Below are 18,376 nucleotides of genomic sequence, written 5' to 3' on the forward strand. Positions count from 1 at the left end.
CACCCGCATCTAACAAATTATGGATCACTTGCAACTTTCGCTGAGCTCAGGCGTATTGGAGCTTGTTGTGAAGAACGACAGAGGCCCTAAAGCTGAACAACCACTAAAATTGAAGGCCAACAGCTATAATACTCTGGGCATGTGGAATGAATGCTCTTGACCATTTTAAAGATGTCATAATTTCCAACTCAAACTTCCAGAACTTCTGTCCCGTTACAGAAGGTCAACAGATTCAACCTGCAAGTGTGAAACCTGAGGTTTGCTAATTTGAGTGCCATTGTTTTCTGTGTCACTCTGCATGCATTAGGCAGAAAAGGAGAAACCACCAGTAATGAATCATTTCTGGAGAAAATTGGATCTTACTGAGTATTTTGGTTTATTTCTTGTTTGGAAGCTAGGCAAGGTCTGAATTAATACAATGGATTTTCCAAGATTCACACATTTTCACACCTCTCCCCACCTACCGCTCTAATCTTGAAGATCACAGAATCACAGAATCACAGAATAGTAGGGGTTGGAAGGGACCTCTGTGGGTCATCTAGTCCAACCCCCCTGCCGAAGCAGGGTCACCTACAGCAGGCTGCACAGGACCTTGTCCAGGCGGGTCTTGAATATCTCCAGAGAAGGAGACTCCACAACCTCCCTGGGCAGCCTGTTCCAGTGCTCCGTCACCCTCAGAGGGAAGAAGTTCTTCCTCATGTTCAGACGGAACTTCCTGTGCCTCAGTTTGTGCCCATTGCCCCTTGTCCTGTCACTGGGCACCACTGAAAAGAGCTTGGCCCCATCCTCCTGACACCCACCCTTCAGATATTTGTAGGCATTTATAAGGTCCCCTCGCAGCCTTCTCTTCTTCAGGCTGAACAAGCCCATTTCCCTCAACCTCTCCTCGTAGTGGAGATGCTCCAGTCCCCTCATCATCCTCGTAGCCCTCCGCTGGACTCTCTCCAGTAGCTCTTCATCTTTCTTGAACTGGGGAGCCCAGAACTGGACACAGTACTCCAGATGAGGCCTCACCAGGGCAGTGTAGAGGGGAAGGAGAACCTCCCTCGACCTGCTGGCCACACTCTTCTTGATGCACCCCAGGATCCCATTGGCTTTCTTGGCAGCCAGGGCACACTGCTGGCTCATGGTCAACCTGTCATCCACCAGGACACCCAGGTCCCTCTCCACAGAGCTGCTCTCCAGCAGGTCCACCCCAAGCCTGTACTGGTGCATGAGGTTGTTCCTCCCCAGGTGCAGGACCCTGCACTTGCCTTTGTTGAACCTCATCAGGTTCCTCTCTGCCCAGCTTTCCAGCCTATCCAGGTCACGCTGAATGGCAGCACAGCCTTCTGGTGTATCTACCACACCTCCCAGTTTGGTGTCATCAGCAAACTTGCTGAGGGTACACTCTAACTCTTCATCCAGGTCGTTGATGAAGAAGTTAAACAAGACTGGGCCCAGTACTGACCCCTGGGGGACACCACTTGTTACCAGCCTCCAACTAGACTCAGCGCCACTGATGACAACCCTCTGAGTTCTGCCATTCAGCCAGTTCTCAATCCACTTCACTGACCACTCATCCAGCCCACACTTCCTCAGCTTCCCTAGGAGGATGTTATGGGAGACTGTGTCGAAAGCCTTGCTGAAGTCAAGGTAGACAACATCCACGGCTCTCCCTTCGTCTACCCAGCCAGTCATGTCATCGTAGAAAGCTATCAGATTGGTCAGGCATGATTTCCTCTTGGTGAATCCATGCTGACTACTCCTGATAACCTTCTTTTCTTCCACTTGCTTGATGATGGCCTCCAGGATAAGCTGCTCCATCACCTTTCCCGGGATGGAGGTGAGGCTGACCGGCCTGTAGTTCCCTGGGTCCTCCTTCTTGCCCTTTTTGAAGATTGGAGTGACATTGGCCTTTCTCCAGTCCTCGGGCACCTCTCCTGTCCTCCAGGACCTCTCAAAGATGATGGAGAGTGGCTCAGCAATGACATCCGCCAGCTTCCTCAGCACTCGTGGGTGCATTCCATCGGGGCCCATGGATTTGTGGACATCCAGATCACTTAAGCGATCCCTCACACAGTCCTCCTCGACCAAGGGAAAGTCGTCCTCTTTGTAGGCTTCTTCTCTTACCTCCGGGGCCTGGGATTCCTGAGGGCCAGTCTTAGCACTGAAGACTGAAGCAAAGAAGGCATTCAGTAGCTCTGCCTTCTCCGCATCCTCCATCACCAGGACACCCGCCTCATTCAGCAGCGGCCCCACGTTGTCCCTAGCCTTCCTTTTGCTGCTGATGTAGTTGAAGAAGCCCTTCTTGTTGTTTTTGACATCCCTTGCCAGCTTCAATTCCAGGTGAGCCTTGGCCTTCCTCGTCGCATCCCTGCATGCTCTCACCACGTTTCTGTACTCTTCCCAAGTGGCCTGTCCCTCTTTCCACATTCCATGGACCTTTCTCTTCTGCCTGATCTCTGCTAGAAGCTCCTTGTTTAACCATGCAGGTCTCCTGCATGTAATTTGATGTAATTTGATGTAATTTGATGCATCTGGATACCAGATCACACTGTTCCTGATATAAGGATGAAATGCTATGTGCATGTAGTATGAATGAGAATCAGGATAGTACCCTAGAGGAGTCCTGAAGATTAGGACCCCACCAGGAACTTAGCAGCAGCTGTCAAACTACCATCAGGAAGATATTCACAGAATAACCATGTCCAGGGTGCCTCGGTCATTTTGGAAGTGAGTGGAACTTTGCCTCTTTAGGTGCTCTGAGATTTTGCCTAGTTTTCCCTTCCTGGATGACACCAGTCCAAACCACGTAGTTGAGGAAGGCAGAGACAGAGGGTCAAGACAACAAGAGAGGCTGCCAACTCTTGCTGTGGAAAGGGCAACAGCATGGACAGTGGGAAGAAGGTGAATGAAGATCCACAGACACTGTGTGGGGAATTAGGCCATCAGTTCCAGCTTCAGCCTCGAGGTAGGACTACTACATCTGCTGCAGAGGATTCCTACGCTCCTACACTGGCTACCCAGTAGCCACTGCCTTGTTCACCTTCATTCTTTCTTAGGCAGGAAGAGCCCAAGATCTACCCATTCCCACTTTCTCCCTCAGTTGTTGCTTTGGGACAGCGACAGCTCACAAAGGAGGATCAGTCACTCACTTCTCCCTGACAGGAGCCAAGAACCAAGTTCCCAGCTTGGTCAAGTAAAGGCAGGTTCAACTCTCCCAGTGTTGCCTGTTAGCTTTTATATTCTCACTTCACTTGCTTGTAAAGGAAACAGCAAAACCAAAATACTTCAGACCTTCAAATCTGGCTCTGGAAGGTAAGTATGCAATTATCTTGAAATAGATTAACAGTAAAAGAAAGAAAATCTCATGGGCTAAGATGTTTCATGTGTTTACGTAGTGAGCTCATTTGGCCTTAAACAATTAAAAGATGGAGACTAGCCTTCAAAAATGAGGTGTGAGAAAGACTGCGACAAGGAGGATGGATATGTAAGTAATATTTTGGCTTAGCCCATGACAAGCAAAAAAGCTACAGTTAGGCTGTAAGATGTCTTGGGATCACCAGACAAATGATTACTAGAAAATGGAGTGTTGAACAGAGCAACTGTGGCATGCATAAGATGAAATCTCATGCTCAAAAACATTCCAAGATCAATACTCTCAAGAATAATGTCCTCTATTCATCTGAAAAAAACGGTCATAGCTCAGACGGTGTCAATAAACTTCCTTACTAAACATGTCCTTTGTCTATGAGAAGACATTCCTCATGCATGTTTACATCATGACACCTTCAACATGACAGTCAATGGCAATTAGAAGCTCACTGCCAACTTTTTTTATGGAAGTCTAAAAACCCAATTAGCTTTTCTACATTTGTTGCTTTTGTCTTCACCTAAAGCTGCCCTCAATGATGTCAATAACAAAACCAGTTTCAGAAAGTTCAGAGTGTGCACTTAGGAAGGTCCACCAAGCACCTAATAAAACACTAAATTAAATAATCATTTTCTTCACTGCAGCAATTCAAAAATGTGCAGAAATAAATGTACAAAAGGACTACTTATCTTTAAGAACATCCAGTCCCTATTCAATGACTTCAGCATGACCTTTCTTTATGAATTTTTAAGATAAACGATATATTTGATGCCAATGTCACAAGCACAAGAAGCATATATGCATATTGCTCATGAGTCTAAACCAATAGTTCTATAAGCATTCACAGGAACAGAATAAAAATATCACCAAATGCCTTTTTGCCGTGACTTCTGAAAGACGGCTTTACTTACACTCAGCAGGTGATGATGAAGTCTTTTGCCTGATCATGGTATGCTGCTGTGTGTAAGACTTCAGGGACTGACTAAGAGGTGCTTACTGCTGTGCTAAAGGATTTTAATTTACTTAAAATTTGGGGCATAAAAGCCTTTTCCTTTTACTGACATACATTTTATTGAGTTCTAAACTGCATATTAAAGTTCATCGCTATTAAAATGACTCATTGTATATATTCATGGATATCTCCACAAAGGAGCACAAAACACTCTGTACTAAGGTTTTTTTCTTCATTTCCTACTTTTTATTTCTCTTTACATTTTCAGGAAAGACAGAAGAAGATATACATTCTATTCCGTAGCTATTCCATTATTAAAAAACTAGCCTTACTCTCTAAAACACAAGTCCTGATTTTACAAAGCCCAAGAAATTAATTTTGACTACAGTGCTGAAGAGGCTTCAAGGGGAAGCCTCCACTCACTGGACACCTGGTATACAAATACTACATAACATAGGGAGATGCAACTGTGAATATAGCCAACTGCACCAAAACCCCTAATAAGGCTTGTTCTTGCCCACAAATTTCTGCACACACTTATTTCTCACCTTCGCTTTTCTATTTTAGAACATGAAACCCTGCACAGACTTGAGATGTCAAGGATGCATCATAAGACTTTCCACAGGCTTCTGTGCTTCTGCCAGGCCCTTCATTGTGGTCAGATTGTGGCTGAGGCAGTCAAATACTTGGAAAGAACAGCCTCAGAATAAGATAGAGTAAGCTGAAAAGAAGCAGAAAAACTTTCTCGGTTAGAGATCTTAACAAGTTGGATCTGTCTCTTCTAACGTAGATTTTGACCTATTTAGCCTCTTATGAGCTATCAGAGCTGTTAGTCCAAGCCTGAAAAAAGCTTTGGGTTTGCCTACCAGGTTTTTCAAAAGCTGGCAGAAACCAAGCTAATATTTGCTACACTGACTCTTCTAAAGCCTATCCTTAGGGCCAAAGCCAATCTTTCAGGCAATGCGCACTGCCAAAACTTCTGATACCTTCTAAAGAAGACTGTGACAGCTGTATAGACATTAAGAGGAAAAAAGCAGCATGTGGTATAACAGTATGATCTGATGGTGAAAAAAAAGCTTTGGCTTGAGGAGTTGTTTCTGAAGAACAGCATGGTTCTCTTCTGAGACTCATGGAAAGTCTCTATAGGGGAGCATCAGTGGAACTTACATTAATTTTTCCTCATTGATCTCTCTGGTGAGGAAAAGTTGGCTCTGGATAGCATGTTAGAGTAGAGCTTCTCAGACTGAGGCATGCACCAAGTTACCCAGCACCATGGATGGGAACCACCATGAGAATGAGATGGTGGCCACGATGGAAAATACCAAGAAACGGCTCCTCCTGTTTCCTGCACCTAACATGATTTCTCATCCTAAAATCCCAATACGAGTGACACGACTCTGATTTATATATTTGCTTGACTTCCCACTGTTAGCATGCAAGGCTAGGAAGGAGAATAATGAGAAAAAGCTCAGATAACTTTTGAGAGAGCTAGTTCAAGAACTGGAGATTTCTTATCAACACTGCAGAAGAACCCAATATCGAAATGCTTAGCACTGCAGCAGAAGTTTTTGCAGACAGAATGAACTCCACTTCAAAGGTAAAGTTAAATCTCTGCTGCTGTAAACTTTATAATGAATACTGATACCAAGTACAACAAACTAGAAAGAGTTGCCGCTGGAATAGGTGATTTTATCATGACTTTCACTGAGAGGACAGCAATTCAAAATGCTGGAACAGAGTGCAACGGAAATCGGAAAGAAGATGCCAGGGAAAATATTCAGGGACTGTAGTGAAGGAAGCTGATGACTGAATCATAAACACTGTCAAGCTGTCTACAAGTTAAGCCCTGAGCCATTTTTTCACTTAAAATAGACGACAAAGGGCTCCTACCTACCATATTCAAGAACATCCGTGGCTTCCTTCTACATTCCTGTAAGGACTTTTAGCACAACTTTCCTCTCACATGAATATAGGTATAAAGTCCTGCACAAGAATACAGTAGAAGATACCTAAACCGGCACTCTGATAAACAGCAAGTCTCTCTACTGTCAAAGAACGCATTCAGTGCAGCACACCGCAATGACTCAAGCAATGAGCACATCACATCTTGTCAAGTGACTGTCCTGCTGCAGTTGTTTGCAAGCCCGTATCATTCACATGTATCAATTAAAAATGGCTAAAAGGCCTTTTTGCTGTTAGACTCCATGACATTTTACATGAATCTACCATTTTTTCAGAACTAATGAAAGAGTTTCATTAATGTTACTTGTAATGTGTAGGCACAATGCTAACTTTTTGAGCAATTAATGACGTAAGAGTCTCCCTCATCAGAATCTATTGCTGTTAGTGTCTGAAAATGGCACCGACCCCAAACCTTCATACTTCTGTTTCTATAGTGACTTGCCACCTAAACAAATTCCATTGCACTTCCACATTGTCTCCAAAGCTCTTCTTTTCTGTTTCCTCCTAAGAACTCCAGCTACGCAGTTTCTTTAAGACAAAACTCCCACATTCGCTCTTTCATTAGAAGCCGTCAACTGGAAGACCCCACCAGAAGTCTGTGGCTTCCTGAGTAAAACTGAATAGCACAAGTTTAAATTATACTAGCCTTGCCTAAGCAGCACTGCTATGTGGATGAAGTACAATACATCACGCAAAGTTTGCTGAGGGATGAGCAGAGCAGCTGAGGATTCAGACACCATTCTGCAGCCAGATGCACTTCCTTCTCACCACTGAAAATTCCCCCACTGTGGTCAGTGTGCAGACTGGCCATGTGTAAGACTTTGCACAGATCTCCTTGTGCATGTGTGTGCTGGCTACTGTGCTTACTCACTCTTTTCTTAACACCCTAACTTCCACGCAATTAACATACTCACCTTTACATATTCAGAAAATGACAATGTCATAGTATGTTTAGGAAAAAGGGCAATAACCTGAGTAAATATTTTTATCATCTTCTTTAAAATGGCTATTATATTGCACAAAAGGAGATCTGTACCTTTCCTCACCAAAAAAACCCCAAACCAACCCAAAACATACCTAACCCCACCTCCTTAATTTCTTCTCTTAAAGAATGTAATTTGAAAACTGTTCATGGGTATGGTCTGCTGGAAGTTCTCAAGATGCTGCTTGGGTCTTTTGCCCTACAGACCCAGCTGACTGTTCTCATTCAGGAATGAAACTACTAGGAAAGTGTTCCAAAACCAGGAAGTCTAATCCATTAAATGTGAATTACTGCAGTTAATCAGGCTTTTCATTAGCATATGGCTAGTTTATAAACTCATCATATCACAGTGCTTCCAAATTTTTCAGTATTTAACCACCACTATGTACTTATCCTATCAGAACCAACGAATTGTGCAAACCACGAAATAGCACTGGAACAACAGAATTCGAAAGAACCAAGCAATTTAATCGTACCTCAGCCCTAAAGGCAATGACCATGAAGTTCAAATAATTAAGGTTTATCCTGTAACCATAAGAACACAAGGTGAAGGCTGTAAGATTAGTGGGCATTTTGACTAACAACCTTACCTTGCAACTAGTTGGCACAACATGATGCATTTTTTTATTTTTATAAGTACTTTCCATGAGAAGGGAATGGAAAGCAATCAGAGTGAGAGGCTGTGAGACCTGCTGACTGGTTGCACAATAAAGGCTAAGACGTAAAGTGAAACCCTGGGAGCTGCTGCATCTTGAAATAGCATAAAACCAAACGCCTTCTATCTGGAGTAAATTTGATTGGTATTTCTCTTGAATACACGGTGTATTTGGCACTGTAATTTGTTTTAAACAGTGATTGGCATCAACATTGTTGTGGTTGCATTCATTTTCATTAGAGGATTCACTTCAATAACTACTAGTATTAATTGTTTGAAATTATTTGTATTCTGACAACATCCACAATGCTGTTGGCACTGTCCACCCACACAAGAAAAAACTGCCCTTTTTTAAAGAGTTTACAATCTGAGATCAGCTGAATGTTGCAACACTGCAGAGAAAATCTGAGTCCAGAAATAACATAAAGCATTATGATTATCAGATCAATAACTAAATTAGGGTGCAATAAATCTTGGAAGGCCAGAAATTACTGAATCAAGATAAAACTTCAAGATACATTATCCTTCTAGAATGGAAGCACAGATCTTTATTTATTAAGATACTGAAATCTTTATTAATAAAGCTGGGGTCTCAATGATGCTGAAAGCAATTAGACAATGCGTTTTAAAGGGAGCTGCACATGTAAATTCCTTTGTCTCATTTGAAAATTGCAGCCAACGGCAGCAATCATGTTTGGTTTAAATCATCCTATCATCCTGGGAAACAAATCCATTAGTCCTTCATTCTAGGCAAGAATGAAGTGTGGGTGAGGGAGCAAACATGGTGGGAACATGGATATCTGCAGCTGATTTATGGCATGTCCTGAGCTAATAAAGAAAGCGAAGTTCAAAACGACACCAACAGCAGTGAAGGCAAACTAGATCCTGGCAGGATGACAGTGATTGTGCAGATCACGAGAAAGCAGTCAGTAGTGACAGTCAACCTTCATCCTCTGTGGAGGCAAGCAGGCATCCAGTCTGTAAAGAATATCTTACCAATCACTTCTTTTTGCTGAAGGGCGTTTTTGGGGTGAGGAAACAATACAAGGTTTTCTTTGCTGTGTTCTACGGTGTTTCAAAGCCATCCCCTTTGTCTGAATATTGGTAACACATAAATATGCTACTTACTCCCTCATGTGTTTCAGTTTGGCCTCAGCCATAGTGATGTTGAGAGCTCTGAATCCCTGGGGCACCCCTGGAGACACTCCGGTGACAGTCCCCGAGCCTGCAAATCAATGCACAGACACATAACCTTATTCACCTTCATCCCCTGGGCTCTATTGTAGAGTCAAGGGCAGTCAGAAGGAGGAAGACTATCCCTGTTTCTCACAAGGTAGTGCCACATTAATTAAAGATGAATTAGACAATTAAACGCACATTAAGGGTAACTCCTTTCTGAGGGACAAGTAGATTTATAGCTTAAAGGCACCAGAATTGTAACAACAATTTTGCTTCTGTGTAGCATACAGGGAATTACAACAGAAAGGACAGTCACTTGAGGAAGTGCTGGGACAGACAAATATTCAACAAAATGCAATTTGCATATTTTCCTCCATTGTTCTTGCACTTATAAGAGCAAGAACCTTCTTCTTAACAGGCAAGTCTCCTGTAGCTTGATCATTAATGTAAACTGAAAGTATTTAACTTACAACACCACTTTCCCCTTCAGACAAAGGTATGCACATATATATAAAAAACCCCTGTATATGTAAATACATATATATATGTCAGAAATAAACATATGCATATACACACATGCACACTCTTTCTGTTTAGAGGCCTCATGGGCTGCTGCAATATTTGAGGATCTATTGCTCACAGACCGCTGTGGAGACTCATCCACAGGAACACAGAGGTGCTGAATCACAGAGGACTGTCAGGGTTCTCAGCTCAAATATCCTCCAATTTCATGTTGCCATTCCATCACACAAGTCTCTGCTTAACCTAAGGAATTTATTTATTTATTGCCCCTACCCTTCCCATTGGAAACAATTCCAAAGCCTCACTGTGACCTGGTGGCTAAAATCTCTACTCTAATTTCCTGACAAAACTTTTTTATTGGCCAGTTCCTGCTCATTTTTCTCCCATGCCAGTCCTTTCCTTGGGCTTACTCAGTTCTTTCCTTCCCTTCTGCATACTCCTTTCATTAGTTTATAATTGGAAAAAAAATATCCTACTTCAGCTTTCAATTTGTTAAGCCAAATAAAGCAGCTATTTTAGTTTCTTCTCACAAAATATCTGGCATTAGGATTTCATTTCCCAAAAGAGGATGATATTTATCATGGTGGAACTATATCCTGCGTAAATGTGTGCGGGGTGGCACACAGCACCCAACTTCTGAACAGATATGGGAGGGCTCTGCATAGGATGTGAACAAGCCAAAAGTCACACAAACACATTAACAAAATACCTCGTTTGAATGAAAACACTCTCCTCTTCCAGCAGGGGTTTTTAGCTTGGGCTCAGCTGGAGTTTAGTTTGGATTGCATTAATATTGGTCACATACAGCCAGCAGGAGCTTGCAGCTACCTTCCTGTTATGGCAGTATAGACACCCCGGGAGACTACTGAATGCTTCCCTGGAAGGCATAATCATGGCTTTCCCAGGAGTCAAGCTCCTGCGTCTTACATGATTCTAGATCCTGATCACATAAGGTTGAATACTGAGATGAAAACTTTCTATCATGAGGAATCCTACTGAACTGCTCACATAAGTGTCTGCTGGATTCAGAGCTTTGCTGGATTCAGAAGATAGGAAGCAGGCATGGAAAGAGACCACAGAAGACATGTTATCTAGCTATGGACAAATGATTTGACTTTTTAAAAACATTTTCCTAACTTCTTTTTACAACCAATGGCTAACAGATGTCTGGTGCTTAAGTATTACAACTGAAATACAGTTAATGTAGTTTAAAAGATGAAAAATGACAAGCTCAGTTCTTAGTAGCAACCGATAACTTCACCCATTGATGGAAAAAACCATATCCTGATTGTTCACTGTAACACTACACACGCATATCCATACATTTTTACATGGGGTCTGTAACATTCAATTCCTTTAGCGGCACTGGAAAATTCGGCTATCCTCAGAGTGGCCCTGAGGAAAGTCCCAGTCCTGTGCAAAGCAATGCTCATGACTTACTGGGTGGCACACTCCTCTTGGACTAAGCATAGAATTGAAAGCCAGATGTGCGGCTTTGGGGCTTCAAAAGTAATAAAAAATTGATGCCCTGAGCACCAATGGTCTAAGGAATATATAATCTTTGCATTCTGTTAAGAAAGAGTACATTTAACCACAGGCCTCAGCTAAATTCTGGTATTATTACTATTACAGGATATATCACTGCAGTAAGAACTCAGCTACTGTTTCTGCTTAGTGGGTTCAATCTATTTATTGCGACAATATGTCCTTCTCCTCTGACATTTCATTATTAAAGACATCCTTCTTGTTTTTTCTGGGATTCCAGGCTAAATAATTTGTACTTTGTCTGCTCTCCCCATTGGCAATTGGCCAAGCAAAACTTATTCTCTACACCCAAACTAGTATCTATCTTCCTCTCCATTTAATATAATTTTCTGGGTACTATAAGGCAGCTGCAAGGACTACAGACTGTAGGATGCTGCAAAGCTGTGGTTAGTCATAAAAAAAGTTAGTTCTCAGTGAAAACTGCTAAGAGCTTTTCATGTTGTTGCTACAACAAGCCTCAAAATTTTTTCCTGGGGTGATTCATAGCCCACACCGACTTCTATATTACAGGTATTTCCTTAGAAGCAATCACTTGATTAATAAGCTGCTTTACACCCAGCTTCAAGTCGTTTGCCTACCAATACATCAACACAGAACAAGGAACTATGCTTCTTCAGAAAGTGGCCAAGTAACTATTTGCATTTTTATGCAATATATCATTCTCAATTCATTAAACAAAATCAAATGAAAGAACAAGAGCACTGACTTTTCAAAACCAAGTATTGTGGCTTTCTAAATGAATTTCAGAGATGAATAGCCCAGTACTGCAGAGAACAACATAGGGCAAAAGATCTTTGTCCTCTCAGGTCATGGAGCACCAGTTTGAGGTTCTTACTGTATCCTTACTACTCTGTCAAAGGGAAGATGAAAGGATCTGCAGGGAAACAAATCTTCTGGCTGACATTTATTCACAGGTATGTACGTTTAAAATGGGTATTTATGATTATCTGGTGAGACTTTTCCTACATTATGGCCCAAAGGCATTTCTACCAACATTTTGTTAATGACGGAATAATTGGTAACGGACATCTACTTCATCTCTTGGTAATCCATCACGTGTTGTGAAGCTATTATCTCTACTTAATCATAGACTTCTGTTTGGATTTCAGATTTCTTTCTTCAGTTTTCACTGCTACGTATGAGATCTTACAATGCCTTTTTCTACAAGAATAAAAAGCTCTTTAGAATCAGATGTATTTTCCTGAGTTTATAAACAATACACAGTGACACAACTGCCTCTAGCCTTCTCCTCCTTTAAGCTAAGCAGTTTTAGTAACTTGCAAACGTGGTCTTTCAAACTTCATTTTGAAGATCTTTTTTGAGATCTTCCCAATTTCTTCAAACTTTATAAGCATGGACTATCGTATTTCAAACATACTCCGCACGGAACTGTATAGCCAACCCAAAATGAACCTTGTACCACACTAAAGCACTGGTATTCACAGAGATTCAGTGGGAACTCTTGGGGAGAAAACTGTTACTTCAAAGTCCTTTTACCCTTCAACACTTAGGTTTATATTAAAGAAACTCCACCTGTGGAAAAACAACGCATATTTATTGCATCCTCTTTATCACAGCCCTTGCTGACATAGAAGAAGTTCTGGTTTTATTCTACTCAGATGTTCTTTAACATCTGCTTGAAATGGCACGTAATCTTTTCACAATACATTTAACAATGAAAGACACCACAAGAAATTCTGGCCAGGTTAGATTTCTGCAATTGCCCTATTATTGCCATGAAATCCATGCTGTTTTCAGGAGTAGCCATTCTGAAATGATGTTGTAGCTCTGTAGCCCGGTAATATGGTACTGGGACTGCTATTACCAGGTCACACACTTAGACCTGAGTTTGCAAGGCTTCAGGCTTTGTCTGAACTTCTCTTGACCTGCCAGAAACTTTGATTTAATTGCTTAAGATGTAACAGCAGTTCTTCTAATGACCAGGTAGTTGTGGCTATTTTCTTTTATTTCCACTTATTTTTTGTATCATACAACCCAGATTTTTAGATGGATAGTAGTATTCTGTGTATAATGACACACTTATAACTAACTTAATTCAATAAATGTAAAGAAATACATGCCTGGTACAACAGCAGATGCCTTGAATAGTGGGGACAAAGAATGAGGTGTAAAGGACTATGGGCATGGGATGACAAGAGGTGGGGTACAGGCTGGTACTAGCAATCACGTGGCTATAACCAACATGCTAGTGAAAAGTTAAAGAAATGGAGACCTGGAAGTGGACATGACTGGCTTTAGTGTGAGCAAAGAGAACAAGCATCTAACCTACCTGTGTAAAATGCATGCACCATATACAGAAAATTTTGATGTAACATGAATTTGAAGCCCAGTGAAGAAAAAGCAAGGTATAAATGAATATTAGCAAACCCATAAAAATGGCCCCATCTTCAGCTTTGTAGCTTGACATTGGAAGAGCTTAAAATAGTAAATGTTTAAACTTCCTCAGTGATACTGAGCATACAAAGATAAAAGGGACCCTAGAGGATTTCTCTCTTATCATCACATCTGTTTGTTTGGAATAGATCATACAAACCTAATTACTAACTCCGCTTGGAGAAAGGCTTTATGTTTCAGCACAGACTGGTCAGAGATTTTTTTAATTACTAAAGCACAATTTAATTCTTTAATATTACAATTTAAAAAGGCATCTTCTTGTTCTTAATACAGAAAGAAAAAGAGGAAGACAAGAGTCTCTTTAATACTAAGATTTTTTAAAAATACCACTGTTTGGCTAATACTCTGGGTTATTCCCAGCAGCCCTCAAGGCAATTCCTCTCTTTCACTAAAATAACAAAATGGTGAAGCATAGAGCTAAATTTTGTCCCTGTTTCCACTTCTTCAAACCCACCGCAGACAATGACGCTGCAAATGCATAAATGAGTGCAGAATTTGAAGACCATAGGGTCTCCATTAGTGTGAAGACAAACTAGATGTGAATGTTCCTTCCCTCAATTCTAAGGACCTCCCTGACATGCGACCCAGAAGGTGACCAGAAATGATTTGGTGGCTACCAGACTGTGATGGCCACAGCTTTGATTATTCCCTTTCATCCCTTTTCTTCTTTGGTTTTCTCTTCCCATCAGTCCATGCTCACGAGCAGGGCTGAAAGAGAGCTCAGCACTGGAGGAACCTCTACAAAGAGAATTTCCCAGGCTTCCCCTACATTCTCGTATCAGAGCCACAAGATAATGCTGAGTCAGGTTTATCCCAACTGAATGAGCATAAATGAGACAGCTAAACAAGACCACGGCTCCCATGGGAGCCTTTGGGAACTCATGCGGGCTTTCATGCAACTCACACGCAGGCTGCTGATGGCACAGTTCAACCCAGTGGTCTTCAAGGACAGTGACCACCCCAGCCTCAGTAAATAGCCTTCTTTCATGTAAGTTTTCTTTTTACCTTTTAGAAAACCAGCTTTCAAACTCTGAATTTATAGACAGAATTTGCAGGAGATTTTAGGATTAAATTGCAAACAAATTCTCTGTGATTTTTCTGTGCCTGTGATGAGATACTGTAAAAAATAAAATTAAAATCTTTTAATTCATTTTTTCATATTGTTACCAGTACTAGAAACTACAAAACAACCTACACGTCCTTAAATATTCTCCTCTGGAGAAAAGATGGCAGAAGCCAAGTTTTTAAAAGCTTTTGTTATAACATTCCACATTTCTGACCACCATGCTTTATGGTTCTATTATTTTCAACAAAAGCACTTCTCTGTGTACGCCTTTTCTTTTGGCATATTTATAATTCTCTGCAGTATATTAAGGAAGCAATTTTCAAGAAGATCACATTTTTTGAATTATTTTGTTGCAAAATAGAAATAATTGGACTGTGATGAATACAGACTGCTAATAACTGCTGCTATTACATTTAAAGAACAGATACCATCTTACCCAATGAGCTATTATTCAGGACACTCTCCAAATACTTGACCATTGCCTCAATATCACTGTCCTGTGGACAAATGAAACAAGGAATAGCATTAGTGTGAGCACAAACTTACGTATAAACAGTATGTACCAGAGGTGTGACCCCACAAACATAAAGGATATCAACTACACCAACGAGTGACAACACTAGACTACAAAGAGTCTGTGTTGCTTAGGACTTTTTCTATGTTTTCTTCTCCCAAAACACCAGGCTTGGAAATGATGTTATATACAAAGAATTATTTATGTCAGAGTACTTGCAAAGACACAAGTGTGTAGAACAATTGTGCATGGAGTTTAAAGAAGATAGGTTTACTGTGGAGGGTGGTGTGCAATGTCTGAACATACACCAGCATTTTACTGTCAGTTAGTCCTGGAATATCTAAAGCAACTGAACACTGAAAAATGCAAGTATGTACTTAACTATGCCAAAATTTCTTATGCTGATGATAGCTGCCCACTGCAAATTAATACTTATGTTTCATGTAATTGCATCTACTTACATATCTAGTAACAATGACTAATTGAAAAGAATTTAATTAAGAAGAGATTTTAGCACTTTTCTATTTCAAGTATTCCGTTACCAGACAGATGATTAACAGTTTTGCCATGATATGTCTCATGTGAAATGCTGTTTGTGTACACAGATGAAATTTAATGATCTGGCCATTAAGTAATCATTGTGTTCCAGATCCAAATTTTATTAAAGTCCAAGAGAAACTTATACTCTGAGTTTCTGGAAGGTGCTGCCATATCACATTTGACAACAGGGCATTTCCTGACTACATAAAACTGAAAGTCAAAATCTTGACCTTGATGAAGGAAAAAAAAAGATTAAATGAACCTTTTTTTCAAAACTGCTAATATAAATTTATAGTTATTTCTACTTTCATTATCACTAACAGTAAACTGCAAATCTATAGACAGACAGACAAAAATATGGCAAATGGCCACATACAATACGAATAAAATTTCTTTAAAAAAAACTTTTATTCTTTTTTAATGGCATAAAGACTGTAATTCGCAAATCTTTGACTTCTTACAAGTCCAGATTTCACTCTAAATATCACAACAGAGCTGATTTCTTCTCATTACGCTGTAACAGCAAAGATATACTTTCAACACTTACATCACCACTGGTTTTCAAGGAAACTAGCTGCCTTAACTTGGCTGTCTTGAAATAAAATTTCGATGAGGAAGAGAATGTGGTTTTCACACAGTGGTAAATAGTTGAATAAATGGTTAATAAACTTACACTGATGTAGATACTACCTATGCCTTTTCTCCACTTGGGTTTGGCAATCCAAGAGGATTTTATAGCTGGTTTATTTAATATGCATATCTAAACATATTTCTTTAATGTTTCTCTTTTTTACAGAGAAAGCAAAGGCCTACCGAATAGGCCAGGGACTTCGACAGACGCACAGAAGAAAGGCAGTTTTGCGGTGGATAAATGCTTCCACGTTTCAAATTCAGAACAAATGAACCCTTTCTAAGAGCAACAGGTCATGCCACAGTGTGTATGAGGAATCCAGTGGTGCGTTTTTTTGGGTGACAGCACACAGACCACCCACAGCCGCTGGAGCTGTGATAATTTCTACCAGCTCATTATCTGGCTTGACAATCTCAGAAGAAACCTGGAAATTGAAAATAGGAAGCTAATGTACCATATTAGTAGGCTTTGTCATATTGAAGAGGGCAAATTTGCTATTATTGTCACTAAAAGAAAATACAAAGAATAAGAAGATAAACTTCAGTAAAAAGCATCCACTAGCATCTCAGCTAAATCAAAGCCAGTGAAAACTTCACTGTGCACTAACTTTTCAAGATGAAACCTCTCCTAAGCATCACATTTCTTATTTTTTTCTAGAAATATTTAACATTCCATTTCATGTTTCCCCCCTAATTAGAAATCAGTGTTCCTAGAAACAAACACGTGGAAAAGAGCCACTGGCTTGAAGAGGTAGAGCTCTGGAAAAGTAACTGGCAAATTGCTGCTTGAAATCTGTCAATCTGCATTTCTGCTCCAAAAGAGAGGGACAAAGGACACTAAACTCCAGTGCTACAACCAAGATGAGAGGTCCAGATGTGCTTAGGGTCTGAAATTGGTGGTAACTCCACATCTGCAACTGGACAATGCAGCTGAAAATATACAGGCTGTATCGAAAGAGAACAACATAGGAAAAATAGCTGTCTCAGCTCCCATCTCAAACCTTTAAAATTCTACTGTTCCAGTGCCTAACTCTACCTTCTTAACTGAAGAGGTGTTGCATCCCACATAAGGCCACCTCTCAGCCTGTCTTGACATCTGTGGGAGCCTAACATAGCTTGAATAAATAGCTTAGATCTCTTTCTACATCGTACACCCCAATGTGTTGTTCGATTAGATGACTTTTCTGACCCCATGCTACTGCATGAACATCAGAATTTTTTTTAATCTTCATTTGAAGTAATGGGGTCACCAGGGAGCACTGCCAGATGCAGCGTTTCCGCACTTCCTGCACAGAAGTAACTAGTAAAGCAATCTTGGCACCGGAAAACTGAGAGATTTGCACAGATTAGGAAGGTAAATATCTTACACATCGTTATCCTGTGTTGCAGTGGAATGACTTTTTTATTAGCACACCTCCAAAAGCTAAATTTATGAAAGTATTTTTGAAGAAAGGGTTTAAGAATCCCATCATAGAAATAGGAGTAGGAGTTTTGGTATTAAATAAATGATTGCAGAAGCAAACCCCTGCTATATATTAGCAAGATCAAACCTATTCTGGTAGGATTTGAAGCTTATTATTAATATTGAGCATGATCCCACCTACCTTTGAGTGGGTTTCATGTCACATAACTGTTGACATTCAGAATGAAGATGTCCCATGCACGCTAATAACTGCAGATCCTTTTATAAACGTCAGAGAGAGACACCTCTCAGCATATGCCATCTAATCTACACTAGATGTTTACACCAAGATAACATTATTCCCTAAAAATGCTTGCTCACTTCCCCTTACTGTACAGAATTTTCATTCAGTTAGTTCAGACCTAGGTATCCAAATTTGCACAGCTAAGTTCAGTCTGCTTTGACCTCGGACTTACTGCAGGGTTTTTCACTCAAGAAAGGAAAAATTGAAAATTGTGCTCTCTTCCCAAGAAAAAGAAAAGGTGATTGTTCTAATATCCAGAAACACAATTCTGCTTTATCTAAGGTGCTGGGGTCAACATAAGGAAAAACACAGACAGACAGACAATTAGTTTCTTTGATGGAGAAAGTCCTAGA

At 40.6% G+C, this 18,376-nt stretch overlaps 1 protein-coding gene across 7 annotated transcripts in view; it reads right to left on the bottom strand.

Moving 5' to 3' along the window:
• The window catches only part of NEK11 (NIMA related kinase 11), a 102,647-nt gene that overhangs the window by 12,394 nt on the left and 71,877 nt on the right, over positions 1 to 18,376 (bottom strand). For 6 of the 7 annotated variants that reach the window (XM_075418894.1, XM_075418899.1, XM_075418898.1 and 3 more), the window contains one exon: positions 15,070 to 15,130. In XM_075418894.1, the coding sequence (XP_075275009.1) occupies positions 15,070 to 15,130 (61 nt within the window). Of the gene's footprint in view, positions 1 to 9,034; positions 9,132 to 15,069; positions 15,131 to 18,376 lie in introns of all 7 variants that reach the window. The other variant, XM_075418895.1, reaches the window with a different exon arrangement.

This window comes from Opisthocomus hoazin, chromosome 4, assembly GCF_030867145.1.
Source record: "Opisthocomus hoazin isolate bOpiHoa1 chromosome 4, bOpiHoa1.hap1, whole genome shotgun sequence".
Taxonomy (NCBI): Eukaryota; Metazoa; Chordata; class Aves; order Opisthocomiformes; family Opisthocomidae; genus Opisthocomus; species Opisthocomus hoazin.